This window comes from Galeopterus variegatus, unplaced genomic scaffold (genome assembly GCF_000696425.1).
Source record: "Galeopterus variegatus unplaced genomic scaffold, G_variegatus-3.0.2 Scaffold12027, whole genome shotgun sequence".
In the NCBI taxonomy this organism is placed as follows: Eukaryota; Metazoa; Chordata; class Mammalia; order Dermoptera; family Cynocephalidae; genus Galeopterus; species Galeopterus variegatus.
The window spans coordinates 13058-30535 of NW_007738138.1; the positions used below are offsets into that span (position 1 = coordinate 13058).

The window sequence follows — 17478 nt, forward strand, 5'->3', positions numbered from 1 at the left end:
CGAGCTCGTCAACGCGCACGCCGAGCTGCTCAGGAAGGTGGGCTGCCCCCGCCCCGGCCCCGCGCTGGCGTGGCCCAGCCGCAGAGCGTGAGCCTGTCCCCCTGCCCCTGCAGAACGCAGACACGGCCAAGCAGCTGACGGTGACGCAGCAGAGCCAGGAGGAAGTGGCGCGAGTGAAGGAGCAGCTGGCCTTCCAGATGGAGCAGGTGAAGCGCGAGTCCGAGATGAAGGTACGGCCCGCGTGCAGCGCCCGCGCCTCCCCAGCCCCACCCCCTGCCCCAATGACACGCTGTCCCGTCCAGCTGGAGGAGCAGAGCGACCAGCTGGAGAAGCTCAAGCGGGAGCTGGAGGCCAAGGCCGGGGAGCTGGCGCGCACGCAGGAGGCCCTGAGCCGCACAGAGCAGGTGCTGTTGCGGGGTCCTGGGCTCAGGCCGGATCCTCTTTTCTATGAACTGGGCTCCACCCACATGCCCCTGGGTTTGGGGGTTCCCAGCGAGCCCGGGATGCAGCTCTAACCCCGACCCCGGGGAGACACAGGAGACAGCCCTGAGCCTTGCCTCCGAAAGTTCTCAGGCTCATGGCTGGGAGGGGGCTGATAACCCGTGGGGCGTTGTCTGTGAACTTGGGGGGCGAGGGCGGCGGGCCCAGGAAGCCCCGCTCACGAGCCCCTGTTCGCAGAGCGGGTCGGAGCTGAGCTCGCGGCTGGATGTGCTGAGCACCGAGAAGGAGGCGCTGAGTGGGGCTGTGAGGCAGCGCGAGGCCGACCTGCTGGTGGCCCAGGGCCTGCTGCGCGAGAAGGAGGCAGCGCTCAGCCAGGAGCAGCGGCGCGGCGCCCAGGAGAGGGGCGAGCTGCAGGGGCAGCTGGCGGAGAAGGTGCGGGCGCTCGAGTGCCAGGGCAGCCCACCCGTTAAGCGTGTGCGAGCCTGCGTTCGTGGCATGTGCGGACCTGTGTTCTTAGCGTGTTCAGAGTCGTGCATCCCTCATACTGCACGAGCCCATCCACCACTCCCGGAGCCCCTGACCCAATTACCAATTAATCTGGTCCTCCTACCTGCCCCCCTCCCCAGTCCCTGGCAACCGCTCTGTGTCTAAGGATTTGCCTATCCTGGAGACACGTTGTGTGATGGAATCGTGCTTGGCTTCTTTGGCTTATCATCATGTTTTCAGCATTCATCCACGCTGTAGAATGTATCGGTGCTGCATTCATTTTTTTGGCTGAATGATGTTCCGTTGCCTGGATATGCCACATTGTGTTTGTCCATTTATCAGTTGGACATTTGGGGTGTTTTCACTTTTGGCCATTGTGAATAATGCTGCTGTGAACATTCATGTGCAGGTTTTTTGTGTGGCCATACGTTTTCATCTCTCTTGGATATATGCCTAGGTGTGGAATTGCTGTTATATGGTAACACTGTTTAACTTTTTGAGGAACCACCGAACTGTTGTCTGCACCAGCTGCACCATTTTACGCTCCCACCAGCAATGCAGGAGGGTTCCAGTTCCTCCACATCCTTGTCAACACTCGTCTGTTTGCCTTTTATTGTAGCCATCCTAGTGGGTTGAAGTGGTTTCTCATTGTGGTTTTGATTGCATTTCCCTAATAGTGAGTGACGTTGAGCATTTCTGCATGTGCTCATTGGTCATCTGTGTATCTTTGGAGAAAAGTCTATTCAGATCTTTTGCCCATTTTTAAATTAGGTTGTCTTTTTGTCACTCAACTGTTCTCCTTCCTCTTGAGAGGGAGCAGCCTGAGCCCTGGGGGGATGGAGTAAGGCCTGTCTTTAGAAATCTCCACCCACCTCCCATCAAGGGCAGCCCCTTCACAGGGACTCAGCTGGGACCCTGGGGCTGGGCAGTCCCCGGGCCTTGGGGAGGGGTCTCTGAGCTTCCTCTCCCGCTCACATCAGGAGTCCCAGGAACAGGGGCTGCGGCAGAGGCTGCTGGATGAGCAGTTTGCGGTGTTGCGGGGTGCCGCTGCTGAGGCTGAAGGCATCCTGCAGGACGCCGTGAGCAAGCTGGATGACCCCCTGCACCTGCGCTGCACCAGCTCCCCAGGTGCGTGCTCGGGATCACCTCCCTCCCCTGCCTGGGAGGGCCACCTCCACCAACCACCCACATACGTCTCCTTGTCCACCAGCCCTGAGGAGCTGGCGGCAAGAATCTGGGGCCTCACAGTCCCCTTGTGCTTGCAGACTACCTGGTGAGCAGAGCCCAGGCTGCCTTGGACACCGTGAATGCCCTGGAGAAGGGCCACGCCCAGTACCTGGCCTCCCCTGCAGGTGAGTGCAGCCAGGAGCATGGTGGGCAGGGCAGAATCCCAGGCGTTGTCCAATTCCAGCCCCGTGGCTGCTTCCTGCCTTTCCGAGAGGTTTTCTGCATGACATGTACCTCTCCAAAAAGCTGAGTAGATGCTCTCTGTCCAACCCCACCCAGACACCCGGCCCTGCCCTACCTTATAGGCAAACAGGTTTGTGCCACTGGGGCTGTAATCACCACGTGTCTGCAGGGGGCGGGGGAGCAAGAGGCTTGGGGTCACACAGGTCCTGGTTTCCTTCTTCCTCATCTTCGTCTTGGGCTTGCTAGGAGGATGAGGCAGACAGCCTGCCGGGGACATGGCCGAGCTCTGGTTCTCACTGTTCTCCCCCACAGACGCTTCCGCCCTAGTGGCAGCCCTGACCCGGTTCTCCCACCTGGCTGCTGACACTATTGTCAACGGTGGCGCCACCTCGCATCTGGCCCCCACCGATCCCGCTGACCGTAAGTGGGTCTAGGGCAGCGGGATCTGGCCGCCTCACCTCCCATCTCCATGGTAGATTGGGAGAGGGGCCTGCAGACAGGTCCTTGCATCAGGCCCAGGGCCTTCATGCGGGGTCTTTGTCGGGGTTCTCAGGCAGTGGCTTCACTCACAGTCCTCTCCCACCCAGGCCTGATTGACACCTGCAGGGAGTGTGGGACCCGTGCACTGGAGCTCGTGGGGCAGCTGCAGGACCGACAGGCTGTGCCTCAGGCACAGCCCAGCGAGATGCGGACCCCACTGTGGAGCATCCTACAGCTGGCCCAGGTGAGGTGCCCAGTATGTAGAGGAGGCTTGAGCCTCTGACTTCTACTCCCCTCTCCAGGTGAGGCTAAAGAGAGAACAGGATAGGGACTTGATGGGATTTTTTTTTTTTGTCAGCTGGCCAGTACAGGGATCCAAACTCTTGACCTTGGTGTTATAACACGTGTTCTAATCAACTGTGCTAACTAACTAGCCTGACTACATAGGATTGAATCACCCCATCCCACATCTGTCCCCCATAGGAGCTGAAGCCCAAAAGCCTGGACGTGCGGCAGGAGGAGCTGGGGGCCATGGTGGACAAGGAGATGGCGGCCACGTCTGCAGCCATTGAAGATGCTGTGCGGAGGATTGAGGCAAGGATGGGGGCTAGGACTCCCCGGATTCCTGCAGGACCTTGGGGGCGGGTGACCCCAGCTGGGTTGCACTGGGCAGGGGACAGAGCAGGGAGGGCAAGAGGAAGCCCTGGCATTCTTGCCCTGACCCCAGGACTGTGGGCACTGGGGACCTCTTCCTCCTACACTGCCCTGCTTGTAGCTGGCTCATGCCTCTGTTGTTGGGTGCAGGATATGATGAACCAGGCCCGCCATGCCAGCTCGGGGGTGAAGCTGGAGGTGAATGAGAGGTGAGCCTCATTTCTGCCCCCCAGGTCCAGAGCTCTGCCCTCCCAGCTGCTCAGCCCTCCAGAAAGGAGGCACTGGGAGCCAGCAAAGCACACATCAAGCCCCACCCCCTGCTATGGCCAGGCCCTGCCTGGTGTCATGTGGGCCACACTCCAGGCAAGCCAACCACCTCTCCCTTCTCTCTTCCTCCACCTCCTCCCGCTCCTCCCCAGGATCCTCAACTCCTGCACAGATCTGATGAAGGTGAGTGGGTGGCTGCGGCCCCAGGGCGGGCTTTGTACCTGGATGGCCACCCCAAGAATGACATGCAACTTGGTCTTGGTAGGCCATCCGGCTCCTGGTGATGACGTCCACCAGCCTGCAGAAGGAAATTGTGGAGAGCGGCAGGGTGAGCTGGTGGGCTGTGGTCTAACAGCACCGCCCTGGCTGGGCCAGCGAGGGGCAGATCCCTGCAGAGAGCATGACCCCAGAGCCTCCAGCCCCTTTGGGCATGAGACTCCTGAAGTGTGCAGGGTGATGAGACACCTCCCTACCACACACACAGACACACACAAGGAGCTCACAGCTAAATCCCCCTATGGTTTCCAGCCCCCATGCCAGGGAGGCTTTAGGGCGGCCTTTGGGATGTGCCCTGTGGCCAGGGTGAGGGGAGAAAGCTGGGTGAGGATCCATTTCCATCTGTGATTTCCTTGACTAACCCGTCCTGCCCTGTTTTCCTGTCGCCACTAGGGGGCAGCTACGCAACAGGAATTTTATGCCAAGAACTCCAGGTGGACTGAAGGCCTCATCTCAGCCTCCAAGGCAGTGGGCTGGGGAGCCACACAGCTGGTGTATGTCGCCCAGGTGGGGGTGGAGGTGGGCAGGGGTCTGTTTGCTTGCTGCCAACAGGGAGCAGTTGGGTGGAAGGGTGCATGGTGCTAAGGGTCTGGGAGTAGGGGCTGTGGGGTGGCTGTGGCTGTCCCTGGAGTCACAAGCCCAGGCCATGACTGGCCCTGTCCCCCCAGGGAGTCGGCTGACAAGGTGGTGCTACACACAGGCAAGTATGAGGAGCTCATCGTCTGCTCCCACGAGATTGCAGCCAGCACGGCCCAGCTGGTGGCAGCCTCCAAGGTAAGTCTCTCTGCTTGGACTGGCCTGGCCTTGGGGTCTACCACAGTTGCCCTGGGCTAGGAGACCACAGGCCCACCTGACTGCCCCCCTAGGTGAAAGCCGACAAGCACAGTCCCCACCTGAGTCGCCTGCAGGAATGCTCCCGCACTGTCAATGAAATGGCTGCCAATGTGGTGGCCTCCACCAAGTCAGGCCAAGAGCAGGTCGAAGACAGAGGCAAGTGCCTGGTGTACAAGGGAACTGCCGGCTTCCCAGGGCCAGGTGAGAGTGGCTGCCCAGACACTTACCCTTGCTCTTTGGCCACAGACACTATGGACTTCTCAGGCCTGTCCCTTATCAAGCTGAAGAAACAGGAGATGGAGACCCAGGTAGGTGCCCATGGACGCCCAGCTGGTCCCTTCTTCAGCTGGGCCCCAGGAGGGTGGGGAGGGACCTGGGGAGACACAGGACATGCCAAGTGGGCTCTGTGGTTTGCAGGTGCATGTCCTAGAGCTGGAGAAGACACTGGAGGCGGAGCGTATGCGGCTTGGGGAGCTGCGGAAGCAGCACTATGTGTTGGCAGGGGTGGCGGGGACAGCAGCGACGCCCGGTGAGGAGAAGCCCAGCCGGCCCAGTGCTGCCCCCCGAAGTGGCACCACCAAGAAGCCACCCCTGGCCCAGAAGCCTAGCATGGCCCCCAGGCAGGACCACCAGGTGCCAGGCGTCATCACCGGGATGGGGAGGGGGCCGGGAGGGGCGGCAGACCCCAGCCTCTGCTTGTGGGTCTGGGGGCATGTACCCCTGGGAAAGCTTGAGATCCCTGAGAGCCTAGCAGGGTCAGCAACGCTGCCGGCACTTAAGGGAGGGAGGCACCTGGGCTGTGCCATATGCTCCTGTCCACATCCACTGAGCACCTCACCTTCAATCCCTGCAGCTTGACAAAAAGGATGGCATCTACCCGGCTCAACTTGTGAACTACTAGGCCCCGGAGGGTCCAGCAGGGCAGCTGATGGGCGGGCCTAGGCCTCATGTGGCTGCCCTGACAGGGCCTAGGGGCCTCCAAGGGCCCAGCCCTGCACCCGGTGCCCAAGTCCCCTGCCCCACTGCCTGGATCAGTGTCCCTAAGGCTCCTGGCCGATCCTGATGGGGCCTGGGCCATACGGGATGGTTCTTCTGGACGTTGAGTCTATTTATCTGCAATAGTAACTTCCGAGAGCAGCCAGAACCCAACAGGCCTGAGCCACTCTCTTCAGGAAATACATGGAACAGTTTCAATGTTCCAAGTTAAGAGCTTTTCCTCCTAAGTTTATGGTCAGCACACTGGGAAACAGGGCCATTTGAGGGGCCTCTTCTGCTTTCTGGACTCAGCCTGCTGTTGTAGACGAATAAAAACATGGTCCATGCGGGCTGTGGGGACAAGGGTGGCTTTCTTGGGGCACTGATCCCATGAGGCCAAGTGCATGCCCATCACAGGCTATGTGGCCTGCCGCTCTAGGGCAGGGTGGGGAGTATTGTCCCTTTCTTCTTGGGCCTGGTGCTAGGGCTTCCGTGCTGGGAGCTCCAAGAGGAGGTCAGATGCTGGAGGTGACCACTGTCTGGGGATCAAGACAAAGAAGTGAGCAGAGGCTGCTGCCGCACCGACGGAACCCAACCCAGGTGCCGCCCTTGCTCCTGGAGTTCCCATTGCCAGCTGGAATCTGCAGCCACCCGCCCATTTCCTGTTTTCCATTCCCTGGATCTTGCTGCCCCTGCCCTGGAGGCCCATTCTGGCCACTTTCCCATCATTTACCTTTAAGGGTGGGTTCCAGCCTTCCTGAACTAGGCCCTCCAGTTTGGCCAGAAATAAGCCCAGAAACCAGGAGCTGCCTGTCTGCCTTCTGGGGGATCAGGAAGCCCCCTCAGGCCCTCAGGGAGGGGTGGCCTGCTGGTCAGATCTGAATGAATTTTGTCTTTGAGCCTGAGTGGCCCGAGAGGTGGGACCAGACTGGGAGGGTGGATCCAGCAGCTGGGCTGGAGGAGCACGGGCCGTACCCCCCAGCTCCATCCCCTGTTCCTCCTGCTTCAGCCCTATATGCCTCCCAGCCCCCTCCTTAGCCCTTTGCCCTGGGAAGGCTACAGATAGGGGCCAAGGTCTGGGAATGGGCAGGAGCCAGCTCCTGTGCTTTATGTATTTCTTGTGTTGAGGTATTCTCTGGGCAATAAAACGCACTTTGACTGTTGTCACGCCCCAGAGGGGCTGCACCTGGCTCTTCATTTCTCCAGAGATGCATGATCCCTCTTCAGGGTAGGGAACCCCTGTTTCTGCAGATAACACTAGAGCGCTCTGGCTGCAGACAACCTCGCTTAGAGCTGCTGCTGCTCCGCTGGGCAACGCCCAGCTTCTCTAAAGATTTATGTACCTCAGAGCCCTCCTTTCACACAGAAGGCTGAGAGTCAGTGGCTGCCACCCCAAGGCCACCTCTGTTCCCAGGCTGGATGCCCCATAACCTCCCTGGGGCCCCCTTCAGTTGCTGTCTTCCAAGCCACTTCTGGGACCATGCATCTGTGGACAAGGGAGGGGTGGCTGCTGATTGGTTGCAGGTGACGATTTCCAGGTCTGAGCTGTTGGTGGGGGCCCTAATGCCCAGCTAGTCTGGACCTGACCACAGAAGCCACATATGGCCTTTATATTTATTAGAACTTAGAGCACCACTGCCTCTGTCCCCCCCCACTTCCCCCAGGAGCACATTCCAGGGGGAAGGGCAGGTGGACTTGTCTTACCTCCCTGCACAGCAGCACAGCACCCCAGCACTTATGGAAAAGAAGAGTGCCGGTCATGGGAGAGGAAAGTCAAATTGGACAGCTGGACCTCCTGGCTCCCACCTCCTCAGGCCGGAGTTTCCTAAAGGATTAGTGGGCCCCCCTGGCTTGGGCCTGTACACCAGGGTGGTTGTAAGGGGCGGGTGGGATCCTGCATGTGAAAGTGCTTTGCAAACTGTAATCCCCATAACGTGAGGGCTACTAAGATGCGGCCCATATCTGGTTCTTGTCTGTAAGGCAAAAAAGCTTTAGGAAACATTTATTTTTGGCAGCTGGCCTACATGGAGATCTGAACCCTTGACTTTGCTGTTGTAACAGAAAACACTTTAAATAATTCCCTGCCAAATACATACTGGTGAAAACTGGCCTGAGGTGACTACACTTAACCAATTCAAAGAAACAATCTGATATTCATAAGTCCCCAATAATCAAACTTTTACCTGGAGACTTCACCTCAAGTGTGCTGGGCCAGAAGTCAGAAGCATCAAGGTCTGGTCTTGGTACCCCCACCTACCACTCACTCTCAGGTCACTGTCCCTCCCTGGTCCTTATGAGCAAATGGGCCCACAGAGAGGGAGGAGAGGATCTCGAACCAAGGTCATGAGGAGCCATGAAACTCACTGAACTCCAGCATCCTTACTGGGGGTGGACTACAAATTTGGCTATAAGCTTCCTAACAACCACTGGGAAAAAAACTGAAACAAGAATTCTTTGTTTAAAAAAAAAAAAAAAGGGGGGCCGGGCCCGCGGCGCACTTGGGAGAGTGCGGCACTGGGAGAGCAGCAGCGCTCCCGCTGCGGGTTCGGATCCTATATAGGGATGACCGGTGCGCTCACTGGCTGAGCACGATGCGGCCAGTCTCAAAAGGACAAAAAAAAAAAGGCAAATTGATTTCTCAGGAAAAGCTCCCCTCTTCCTGACAGCAAAACCACAGAAGTATCTCCTTCATGTCCTCATAGGACAGTGACATGCAGGGAACAGCATCCTGCTTAGAGACAGCAACGTGTGAGCTTGCCCAAGGCTGCACTCCCAGTTCCAGGCCCTCGCAGGTGCATCGCGGTCCAGACGCAGCTCAGTCATGGCGGCGGGCATATAAGGGCACTGGCATGAACTCTGCACAGAAGGCAGGGCGGACAGGGCACCCCCCACCCACCCATCCTCAAGAGGGAAGCAGCACCCCACTGCGCCCCCTGGAGATACCTGCCAGCAAGTCCCCAAAGCAAAATGTCAGGTCTACTATTTGAAAACACAAGAGAGCGTCCTAGCTAGAGTTCCGTCCATTGTACAGCATAGTGGTGAGACTGGACAGAGGCCAGAGACAGCCTAAGCCCTGAGACCACCCTGGACCCCCACCCGGCACAGTGGCTGCGATCCTGAAGATGCATTTTCTTACACACACGAGGAACATGCTTTTTTCCGCCTGTTAGTGCTGTTTATGAGACATTTATAAAAACGAGGACAGGGCCGGCCTGGTGGCGCACTGGAGAAGTGCGCCGCTTGGGAGTGCAGCGGCGCTCCCGCTGAGGGTTCGGATCCCATGTGGAGACCGGTTCCCTCTCACTGGCTGAGCGCGGTGCGGGCGCGACACCGAGGGTTGGATCCCGTTGCCGGTCAGTAAAAAAGACTTAAAACTAAAAAAAAAAAACGAGGACAAAAGGCCCTGCTGTTGGTGCCAGGGATCCTCGACAGGCAGAGCCTTCAGTCTCAGGTGGCTTTTGTTTTTAACTTCAAGGCACCAGCTTCCTGCTGAAACTGTGACCACTGGCACTCTAGAACCAAACACATCATGAACGTCCTCAGGTAAATAAGTCAGGACTGTTATTAATAATTGTCTATTTATTAAAAAGGGTCCTACAGCTTTACAACCACAGCGCCAGATGTGGCCCTGGACAGCAATGGCGAGGCCTGCCTGGCGGCCCCTCACAATATCAACACCAAGCTCACGTTTGGCTGTGGCCCGCTGCCAGGCTGTGGGCACCCACAACAGCAGCTGGCAGCAGAGGTATACAGAGTGGGTGGCACCGCGCACTTGAGATTCACAGAACATGGCAAGCCCACCTGATTGGCATGGCAATGGATCAGCATAGACAGCTTTGTTTCTTTAAAAAAAACAGTTACAACACAGTAGAGTTCAAGTCTAGAAGTGTACAGTAATTGAGGACAAAGGTTGGTGGCCTCTCAGGTGGCTCACTGGGACAGACCCTGTGTCTCAGATCTGCCTTGATTTTGTCACCCTAGGCGGCAGCCAGCTGGCAGCTGGTCATGGGTCAGGCCCTGACCACCTGACGCAGGTGTCAGGGTGAGGGTGGGGCTGGAAGTTCCACCCGTGAACACATAGCCCTTTTCTGTCAACAGGTGAGTAGGGCTACACCCCCTCAGTGGGCAAGGAATTCAGCACACGTGGCACACAGATGAGATTCCAGAGAGGAAGGAAGAGGCGGTGCCCCCTGCCCCCACCTGTGGGGTGGCTTTCTTCAAACCCTGTCCAACCCTGGGCCCACCCACCCTAGGGCCCATCCACCAGCCAGTAGGAGGCAGAAAATATTGGCTAAGAGTATCCTGGTTCAAGGTGGCCGGACTTCTCTTCCATCTATTAACAAAGCAATGAACTCGGACAAGCCCTTCCAGGAATGCTGGGCAGCCGGGAGCCCTGCCCAGCCCAGAACCCCACAGGAGAGCCCTGGCTGGCCCCTCGCGGGCATCAGAGTCCTGGCACCAGGTGAAGCTAAGGCACAGCACGGCTGCCTGCAGGTGTGATCATGCACTGCTTGCACGAAAGGAAACTGCATTCACTTTAGCTGCATTTCAATCTGCCCAGAACAATATTTGCACTTTATAAAGTTTCCCTGAATGATCTTGAGTGTCAAAAATGTTTTCTTTCCCAATATAAAACAGGAAAATTCCACATGTAGTAAAAATATTGGAGGAGTATTTCTTCATAGAAACCCTCAGGGCCAGCTCGAAGGAGGGAGAGCAGGAGCTGGGGACACAGGCTGTGTGGCAGGACCAGCTCACACTGGTCTCCTCATGCCCGCACTGCAACTCTCCTGGCCTCGACGTGGCAGGGGGCCAAGTGCAAACTTTCCTTGTGACTCTGAGGCATGTGAAGCAGCCAGGCTGGGGGAGGGGAGACTGTGACAACCTGCCCCAGATTCAGTGAGCAACACAGCCGCGGACGTGGCAGGGGGCCAAGTGCAAACTTTCCTTGTGACTCTGAGGCATGTGAAGCAGCCAGGTTGGGGGAGGGGAGACTGTGACAACCTGCCCCAGATTCAGTGAGCAACACAGCCGCGACACAGCCCTGCCATGGCACACCCTTCAGGTGGTGGACACCAACCATCCCTCACCAGGGCAGTAGTGGCCGATGGCCAAGAACTGTCTTGAAAATGAAACAGATGTAACTAACCATGCTTATTAAATAAAGCTGCAATGGGAGGACCACGATTCTAAACAGGAACAGGGGAGAGGCCTTTTATCTTCTGAAACACAAAAGTTTGTCAACACTACGATACTTAGAAATCATATCAAGAATGCAACTGGCGTGATGCATGGGAGGCCAGGCTGAGACCTGGTGCACACACACCGCCTCGGTGCATGAAATCTGAGTTTCTATGTCTACTCACCACTGACCTACAGTTCTAAACCACATGGACATGCTGGCCAGGGCGCCAGAGCCCCGGCACAGCAGCCTCCTGCGTGCAGGAGCTGGCACATCCAACAGAGCGAGTCTCCCAGAACAGTGGGCGCTGGTGCTCACTGGAGGATGAAGCCTGGCTGGTGCGGAGGCAGCCGGGGTGGGGGTCTCTGGGGCAGAGCTGGTGGGTACGGCGACACAAACTGCGCAGAGAATCCTTGCTGAGTGGGGAGGCCCATGCGGGGGGGCAGGGGCGGGCACTGCAATCCTGGGTAGGGAATGGCCTGTCCTGAGCCCATGGCAGCAGTAAAAGGGGTGGCTAAGCGTCCTGCAGGCACTGGGGGTGGTGGTGGGGGGATGCGCCGAGGCACGACAGAGGGGGGCCCACTGGCCTCTGTGGTGGGGTAGGGTAGGGGCGCAGCAGGCAGTGGCTCAGGCACCCTAGGCGGCAGCGGGGCTGGGGCCTGCAAGAGTCTCTGCCCCTTCAGCACCACCTCCTGGAGCTTCTCGATTTTCACTCTTCGCATGTGGGCCAGTTTCCGTTTGCTCTGATAGACATCAATGAAGGAGTCCAGAGGCAGTTCTCCATCCAGAAACTTCTCTGCCATGTTCTGAAAGAGGCAGGAGAAACCTAGTTATAGGGACAGGCCAGCAGTGAGAGAACAAAGCTCTTTTCATGGCACAAGGAGGGACAACACTCTAGCTTCCTTCCAGCACTCGCCCCCTTCTCCTGGTAATTACCCTGAGGTGCCTATGTTTCTGCCCCCACTCAGTGCTGCAGACCCTGGAGGTGTGTGTGGGCTTGGGCTGACCTTGGCAGGAGCTGCCGCCAGGCAGAGCCACCAGAAGGAGAGGTAGGCAGTCCTGCTGCACACCCCATCTTCTCTAACCACAGTGTAGACAGGCAGCAAGCCTCAAGAGAGTCAGCCTTAAGATGAAGGGGTGCCTTGGTAGCCCCAAGCTACTGGGTTTCCTTGCCTATAGAGATGACCACTGACCCAGATCCAGGCCTCTCTCATTAAGCCAGCTGGAGTCCAACGCCTCCTTGCTTTACCCTGGCCACAAGCCGACTGACAGATGCTCTCTGGATGGGGTCAACAGGGTACAAACTTGCTCATGCCCAACAGGACCCCACCAAAGCCTAATGGCTAATCAGACCACTGTGGCCTGATCTTGGCAACACACCACGAACCGTGACTTGTGACTTGCTCCAACCATGCAATGTTCACCCCTGACTCATTTCCTTATTGCCCGATGAGGCTCAAGCCTCAAGTATTCAGCTGGCTGTGTCTGAAAGGCTCCGTAGCCACGAGCTGACTCACAGCCCACAGCTGACGGCAGCTCAGCTGTGGCACCTATGGGGTCAGCAATGATTTGGTGCTCACTTGGGCCTGCACTTGACCACCCTGCTGCTCCCTGGACCTGCCTGGCACTTTCCCCAGGCCATAAGCCAGGCCGCCCAGCTCACATGCAGCCTGCACACCTGGGAGACGCCATCTCCTGGGTGTGGAGGTGTGGCACTCACTGTCCCTGGAGGAAGTGCCCAGAGTAACCCTAGACCCAAGAAACTGTGCCTTAGGACGTTCTGCCAAGGCTGGCTGGCTTTACCTCTGTGTCTTCCTCAATCTTGGCCCCTTCTGCTTGAAGAAGTGCTAACAGGGTCTCCAAGGAAGCACTGTTAGACTGTTTATCTGGAAGAAGCAGGAGACATGAAGCAGTGAAGGGCACTAGGCACAGCCCTTCCAAAGGCCTGCCCACCCAGTCAAAGAGGCATTTCAACTGGAAAGGCAACAGGAGAGTCACAACTACTGAGGGCTGACTTTCAGGAAGCTGAAAGTAAAGGCCTTAAAATCCATGAGGAACAACTGCACACGGCAAGTGCCCGGGGCGGACTCGGGACCAGCATCACATGCCAGAGCACCCAGTGTCATCGTCTGCCCCAGAGAGCGGTCTGCTTTCAAATATACAATGTAACACTGTAATCATAACGTTTTATATTTGCTTTATATTTCTGAGTGATAACTTACATCAAGTATACACATCTTAAGTGCACGACTCAAATTTTTACATATATATAAACCCCAACTTCCACCACCCAGGTCAAGATATAGAACATTTCCAAAGGGTTCCCTCATGCCCACTCCCAGCAATTCCCCCAAAATAATCCCTATGCCGATCTCTACCACCACAGATGAGTTCTGCCTGGTTTTGTCCACCACCCAGGTCAAGATATAGAACATTTCCAAAGGGTTCCCTCATGCCCACTCCCAGCAGCAATTCCCCCAAAATAATCCCTATGCCGATCTCTACCACCACAGATGAGTTCTGCCTGGTTTTAAACTTCTTTAGTGAAGACAGACAGTACGTACTCTGTGCTGGCTTCTTTCACTCAACAACATGTCTCTGAGATCATGTTCTGGCATGTATTGGTAATTCATTTCTCTTCAATGCTGTGTAGTATTCCATTGGGTAAATATCACAATTTATTTACTCATCATTCTGTAGATGGATATTTAGATTGTTTCCAAGGTTAGCTATTACAAATAAAGCCACAGTGAACATTCTTGTGCCTATCTTCTGATAGACATAAATGTCCAGAAGTGGAACTGCCACTGGAAAGAAGCATGTTCTGAATGGCAGAATTGCCAAACAACTTTTCCAAGGTGGTTTTGCCAATTTATGCTCCTACCAGCAATGGATGAGGCGCACATCCTCAGCAGCAATACTGCCAATCATTCCACTTTTCTTTGTTCAGCTTGTGTGTGTTATAGTAAATTTTTACTGAAGTTATAGAAACAGTGGGGGGGCTTGTAGCAAACAGCATCGGTTATCGCCATAAACATCACTGAAGGGGATGATTTTTAACCCAGTTTCTCTGAATTTAAATACACCTTTGAAAGGTACCAAAAGAACTCAGAATTCTCAACAACATTCAATTTCTATGTCTGTTCATAATGGCTACAAATTAAAGAGTGACATTAAAATAAAATGTTCCAGTCAATTCACCATTAACTTTTAGGGCAAAAACTGGATAAAACGTGTTGAATATCATAATTCAGAAAACTGCCTTTTTTCTATGCTGTTTGGAAATGGTGGAGTTTTGACTTTAGAAAGTGGTTCAGTCTCTTTTCTAAGCTGGTGACACAATTCTATGTATCAATTATTTCTTCGTTGCAGTAGAGTCATTGTCTTAATCTGAAATATCCCCATAACAATCCTTTCCTGGTAGGGCAAAAGCTTGGAAACATGTCCTTCCTTCAACTCTTTATTCTCGAAAGATCACCCTATAAAAGTTACCTAATTTCGTCTTCTTTATCTGATAGGCTTCAAAGAGAACCTGGAGTTCCTGGTATTTTTGGGTCAAACGTGCTTTCAGGGTGTCCAGTTGGGGTTGGTACAAAAGGTTTCCTTCTGCCAGGCTCCGGTTGCTGGCGAGCGTCATTTCTTTGTTAAGCTGAACGTTCTGTGTCTACAAGGAACACACAAGATGATGAGAACCAAAAGTGTGTTAGGTCACTGGCAAGTCCCTGGAGGTACCCATGCCCACCCCCAGAGGCCCGCCACATCTGCTTCCTTCTCACTGGTCTCCAGGCTGGCACCACATGCTGCACAGCCACTCTGGCCCAGACTCCAGCCCCTCTGATTTCTCATTTGGAAGCTCTACCCCGATGGTGAAGAATGACGCTGACTTCCTTTCCAACACGTTTCCAGGACGGGCTTTGTCCTGTGACTCCGTGCAAAACTTTCACTTCAGTGGCTACGCTGTGACTTGAATTCCTTGCTACTACCATTGAGCTTGCAAAAGTAAACAGCTGTAAAAATTTGGGCTAGATTTTTTCAGAACAAGTTTCTGCTGTTCCCAAGGAAGTTAAAGAATGACCTTTATCAGAGGGGGACCAGTTGGCATGATGTCAATTCAGGCTTCATAATCAGGCTTAGAGATCAAACAAGCAAACCTGAGAGACATGGGAATGAACTGCTTAAAGTGACCTTAGTTCTTCCACCTCTCCCATAGCCACTGCCAGCTCTTCTGGGTTCCCCCAACTCCTGGCCATTGGTCCATTAGCAAAGCTAACCCAAAGTTGGGGGATTTCGTTTTGACCTTTCAAGCAATGACAGGTTTTTTGGTAGATAGAGAAGCCCAGCTGCCCAGTTCTTAATTAGGGTAAGAAGGGGGAATGGAATTTCTGAGAAAAAGGTAAGGATGCTTCCAATGAAACTTAGCCTAAGTATGTTAAAAGAAAAAACCACAAAACACAAACACACCCTAACCTAGCTCCCTTCTCATTCACTCGTCACCTGTTTCCTTTACCACAGCCACCTCACTTTCTGAATTTTAAGTTTCAACAGCACAAAATTCCTTACCCAGCATGTGCCCATGCTTCTCTTTAAGTAGCTCTTCTTTGACCCCACCCCATTCACCTCATTTTCCCCTTAATATTTTCTGCCACCCCACCCAGTATATTTTCGCTGCTACTTCCTTCCTCTGTATAATTCAGGTATAGATTCCTAGTTGTGCTGCCAGTCATATCCATTTATTGTCAGACCCACTTATTGCTCTTGTATCATACTTCTCAGTACGCACGTGCCTGCAACTCCACCCCCCTCCCACCCGCCCACTCCTCACCCCCCACACAGTGGAAACTTTGGTGAAGAGAACAAAGAAAAAAGCCCTTGAATCAATGCCTCAATTAGCAGATCCCTAACCACCAAGCAGAAGGGCTCTATTTAGCAGACACATAGTCTGTATCTCTCAGACACACAAGGGCTGGGTCCAAGGGCTCTAAGATTAAGCTCAGCTTAAAATGAAAGGATTGAAATTACGATGGAAAATTAAGCCTCTAGTTCAACACTATATGATAAAAGCTGGGACTGTCCCCAAAATTACTGTAGTAGAAATGCTCTCGTCTCTTCTGCTGCTTTTAGCAAGCAAGGAGAATCTAGGGGCTGGAAAGACCTAGCTTAACCTGGGCTCTTGGTAAGCAGGTAGAGCCCCAGCCCCAGCTTGTACCAGAGCAGCATGCTCTACATGGGCTTTATATACCAAGGTCCTTCCTGCAGAAGAGTCCTCCCTTCAATTGTTCAGCTACTTAAAAGAACAAACAAAAATAAGCTATTGTACAGCCACTCTGGGAAACAGTTTGGCACTTTCTCGTAAAAACTGAACAGGTAGCTACCACATGATATGACCCAGAAATTGTACTCCTGGGCAATTTATCCAGAGAAATGAAACATATTCACACAAAAACCTGCACATGAATGTTCAGAGCAGCTTTATTTGTAATAGCCAAAATCTTGAAGCAACCCATGTGTCTTTCAATGGGTGAATGGTTAAACTGTGGTACACCCATACCATGAAATACTACTCAGCAACAAAAAAGAACTATTGATATGTGCAACAATGTGGATAAATCTCCAGGAAATTACAGAGTGAAAAAAGCCAAATCCAAAGGGCCGTATACTCCATGATTCCATGTATACAACATTCTTGACATAACAAAATTACAAAAATGGAGAACAGATTAGTGGGAGCGGGCTGTGGGGGAGGGAGTGAGTGGGCGTGATAACAGAAGGACAACATAAGGGACCCTCACCGTGATGGAAATGTTCTGATGTTCTGTACCCTGATGGTGCAGTGTCAGTATCCTGGTTTGTGAAAGTGTACTAGAATCTTGTTGGGTGAAGGGGACACAGGATCTCTCTGTGTTACTTCTTTCTTTCCACTACATGTGAATCTACAATTAACTCAAAATAAAGTTTAATTACAAACAGACCGCTGCTGAGATCTGTCCCTCCTGTGGGTCTCATGCCATGGATGAGAAGGAAGGACCGGGATGAGGGCTCCTGCTCCCACACCCACTGCTCTGTGCACGCTGTCATCCTGACTTCAACCAACCCTGCGTTCAGTGAACACTTATTGAGCAACTATCATCTGCCAGGCTCTCAGTGAGGCGTGGAGAATTCAGAGGAATGGGAGTGCTTCTGTTCTCCAACTGAGTCAGTGTAAATGGAACCAAACTCACCAGAGCCCGATCTGTGAGTCCCTGCATGACCTGGTCCCCACTCGCCCCTTCCCAGTCAGTTCGGAGTACTAAGGCCTTAGGTGCTTGGTTTCTGGTCTTCCCTTTGGCTCTTCCTCACAAAGGTCTTCCTGACCATCCTCTCTAAACTGGCAGCCGCCCTCTATCACAGCACCTATTTCCTTCCTGGCACTAACTGCCATCAGTGAGTGTTAAATTTGTTTTTTTGCTCACTGTCCACCGCCCCGCCCCCGCCCC

The 17478-nt window shown here is 54.3% G+C and overlaps 2 protein-coding genes across 2 annotated transcripts in view; one reads left to right on the top strand and one right to left on the bottom strand.

Moving 5' to 3' along the window:
- LOC103610910 (huntingtin-interacting protein 1-related protein) overlaps positions 1–6986 on the top strand; it is a 13127-nt gene extending 6141 nt beyond the window's left edge. The window contains exons 10-27 of the mRNA XM_008594972.1: positions 5–37; positions 114–230; positions 303–404; positions 679–873; positions 1908–2055; positions 2193–2279; positions 2650–2757; positions 2925–3061; positions 3301–3411; positions 3622–3680; positions 3891–3921; positions 4004–4066; positions 4408–4508; positions 4683–4788; positions 4881–5004; positions 5095–5156; positions 5266–5481; positions 5702–6986. Coding sequence (XP_008593194.1) covers positions 5–37; positions 114–230; positions 303–404; positions 679–873; positions 1908–2055; positions 2193–2279; positions 2650–2757; positions 2925–3061; positions 3301–3411; positions 3622–3680; positions 3891–3921; positions 4004–4066; positions 4408–4508; positions 4683–4788; positions 4881–5004; positions 5095–5156; positions 5266–5481; positions 5702–5749 — 1848 coding nt within the window. The 3' untranslated portion in view covers positions 5750–6986. The remainder of the gene's footprint in view (positions 1–4; positions 38–113; positions 231–302; positions 405–678; positions 874–1907; positions 2056–2192; positions 2280–2649; positions 2758–2924; positions 3062–3300; positions 3412–3621; positions 3681–3890; positions 3922–4003; positions 4067–4407; positions 4509–4682; positions 4789–4880; positions 5005–5094; positions 5157–5265; positions 5482–5701) is intronic.
- Positions 6987–11013: 4027 nt separating this feature from the next.
- On the bottom strand, positions 11014–14669 carry VPS37B (vacuolar protein sorting 37 homolog B (S. cerevisiae); the record flags this gene model as incomplete). The annotated part of the gene is made up of 3 exons (XM_008594974.1): positions 11014–11811; positions 12809–12891; positions 14498–14669. Coding segments are annotated over 3 exons (747 nt in total), but the record flags the coding sequence as incomplete, so codon positions are not given.
- Between the last annotated feature and the right edge of the window lie 2809 nt (positions 14670–17478).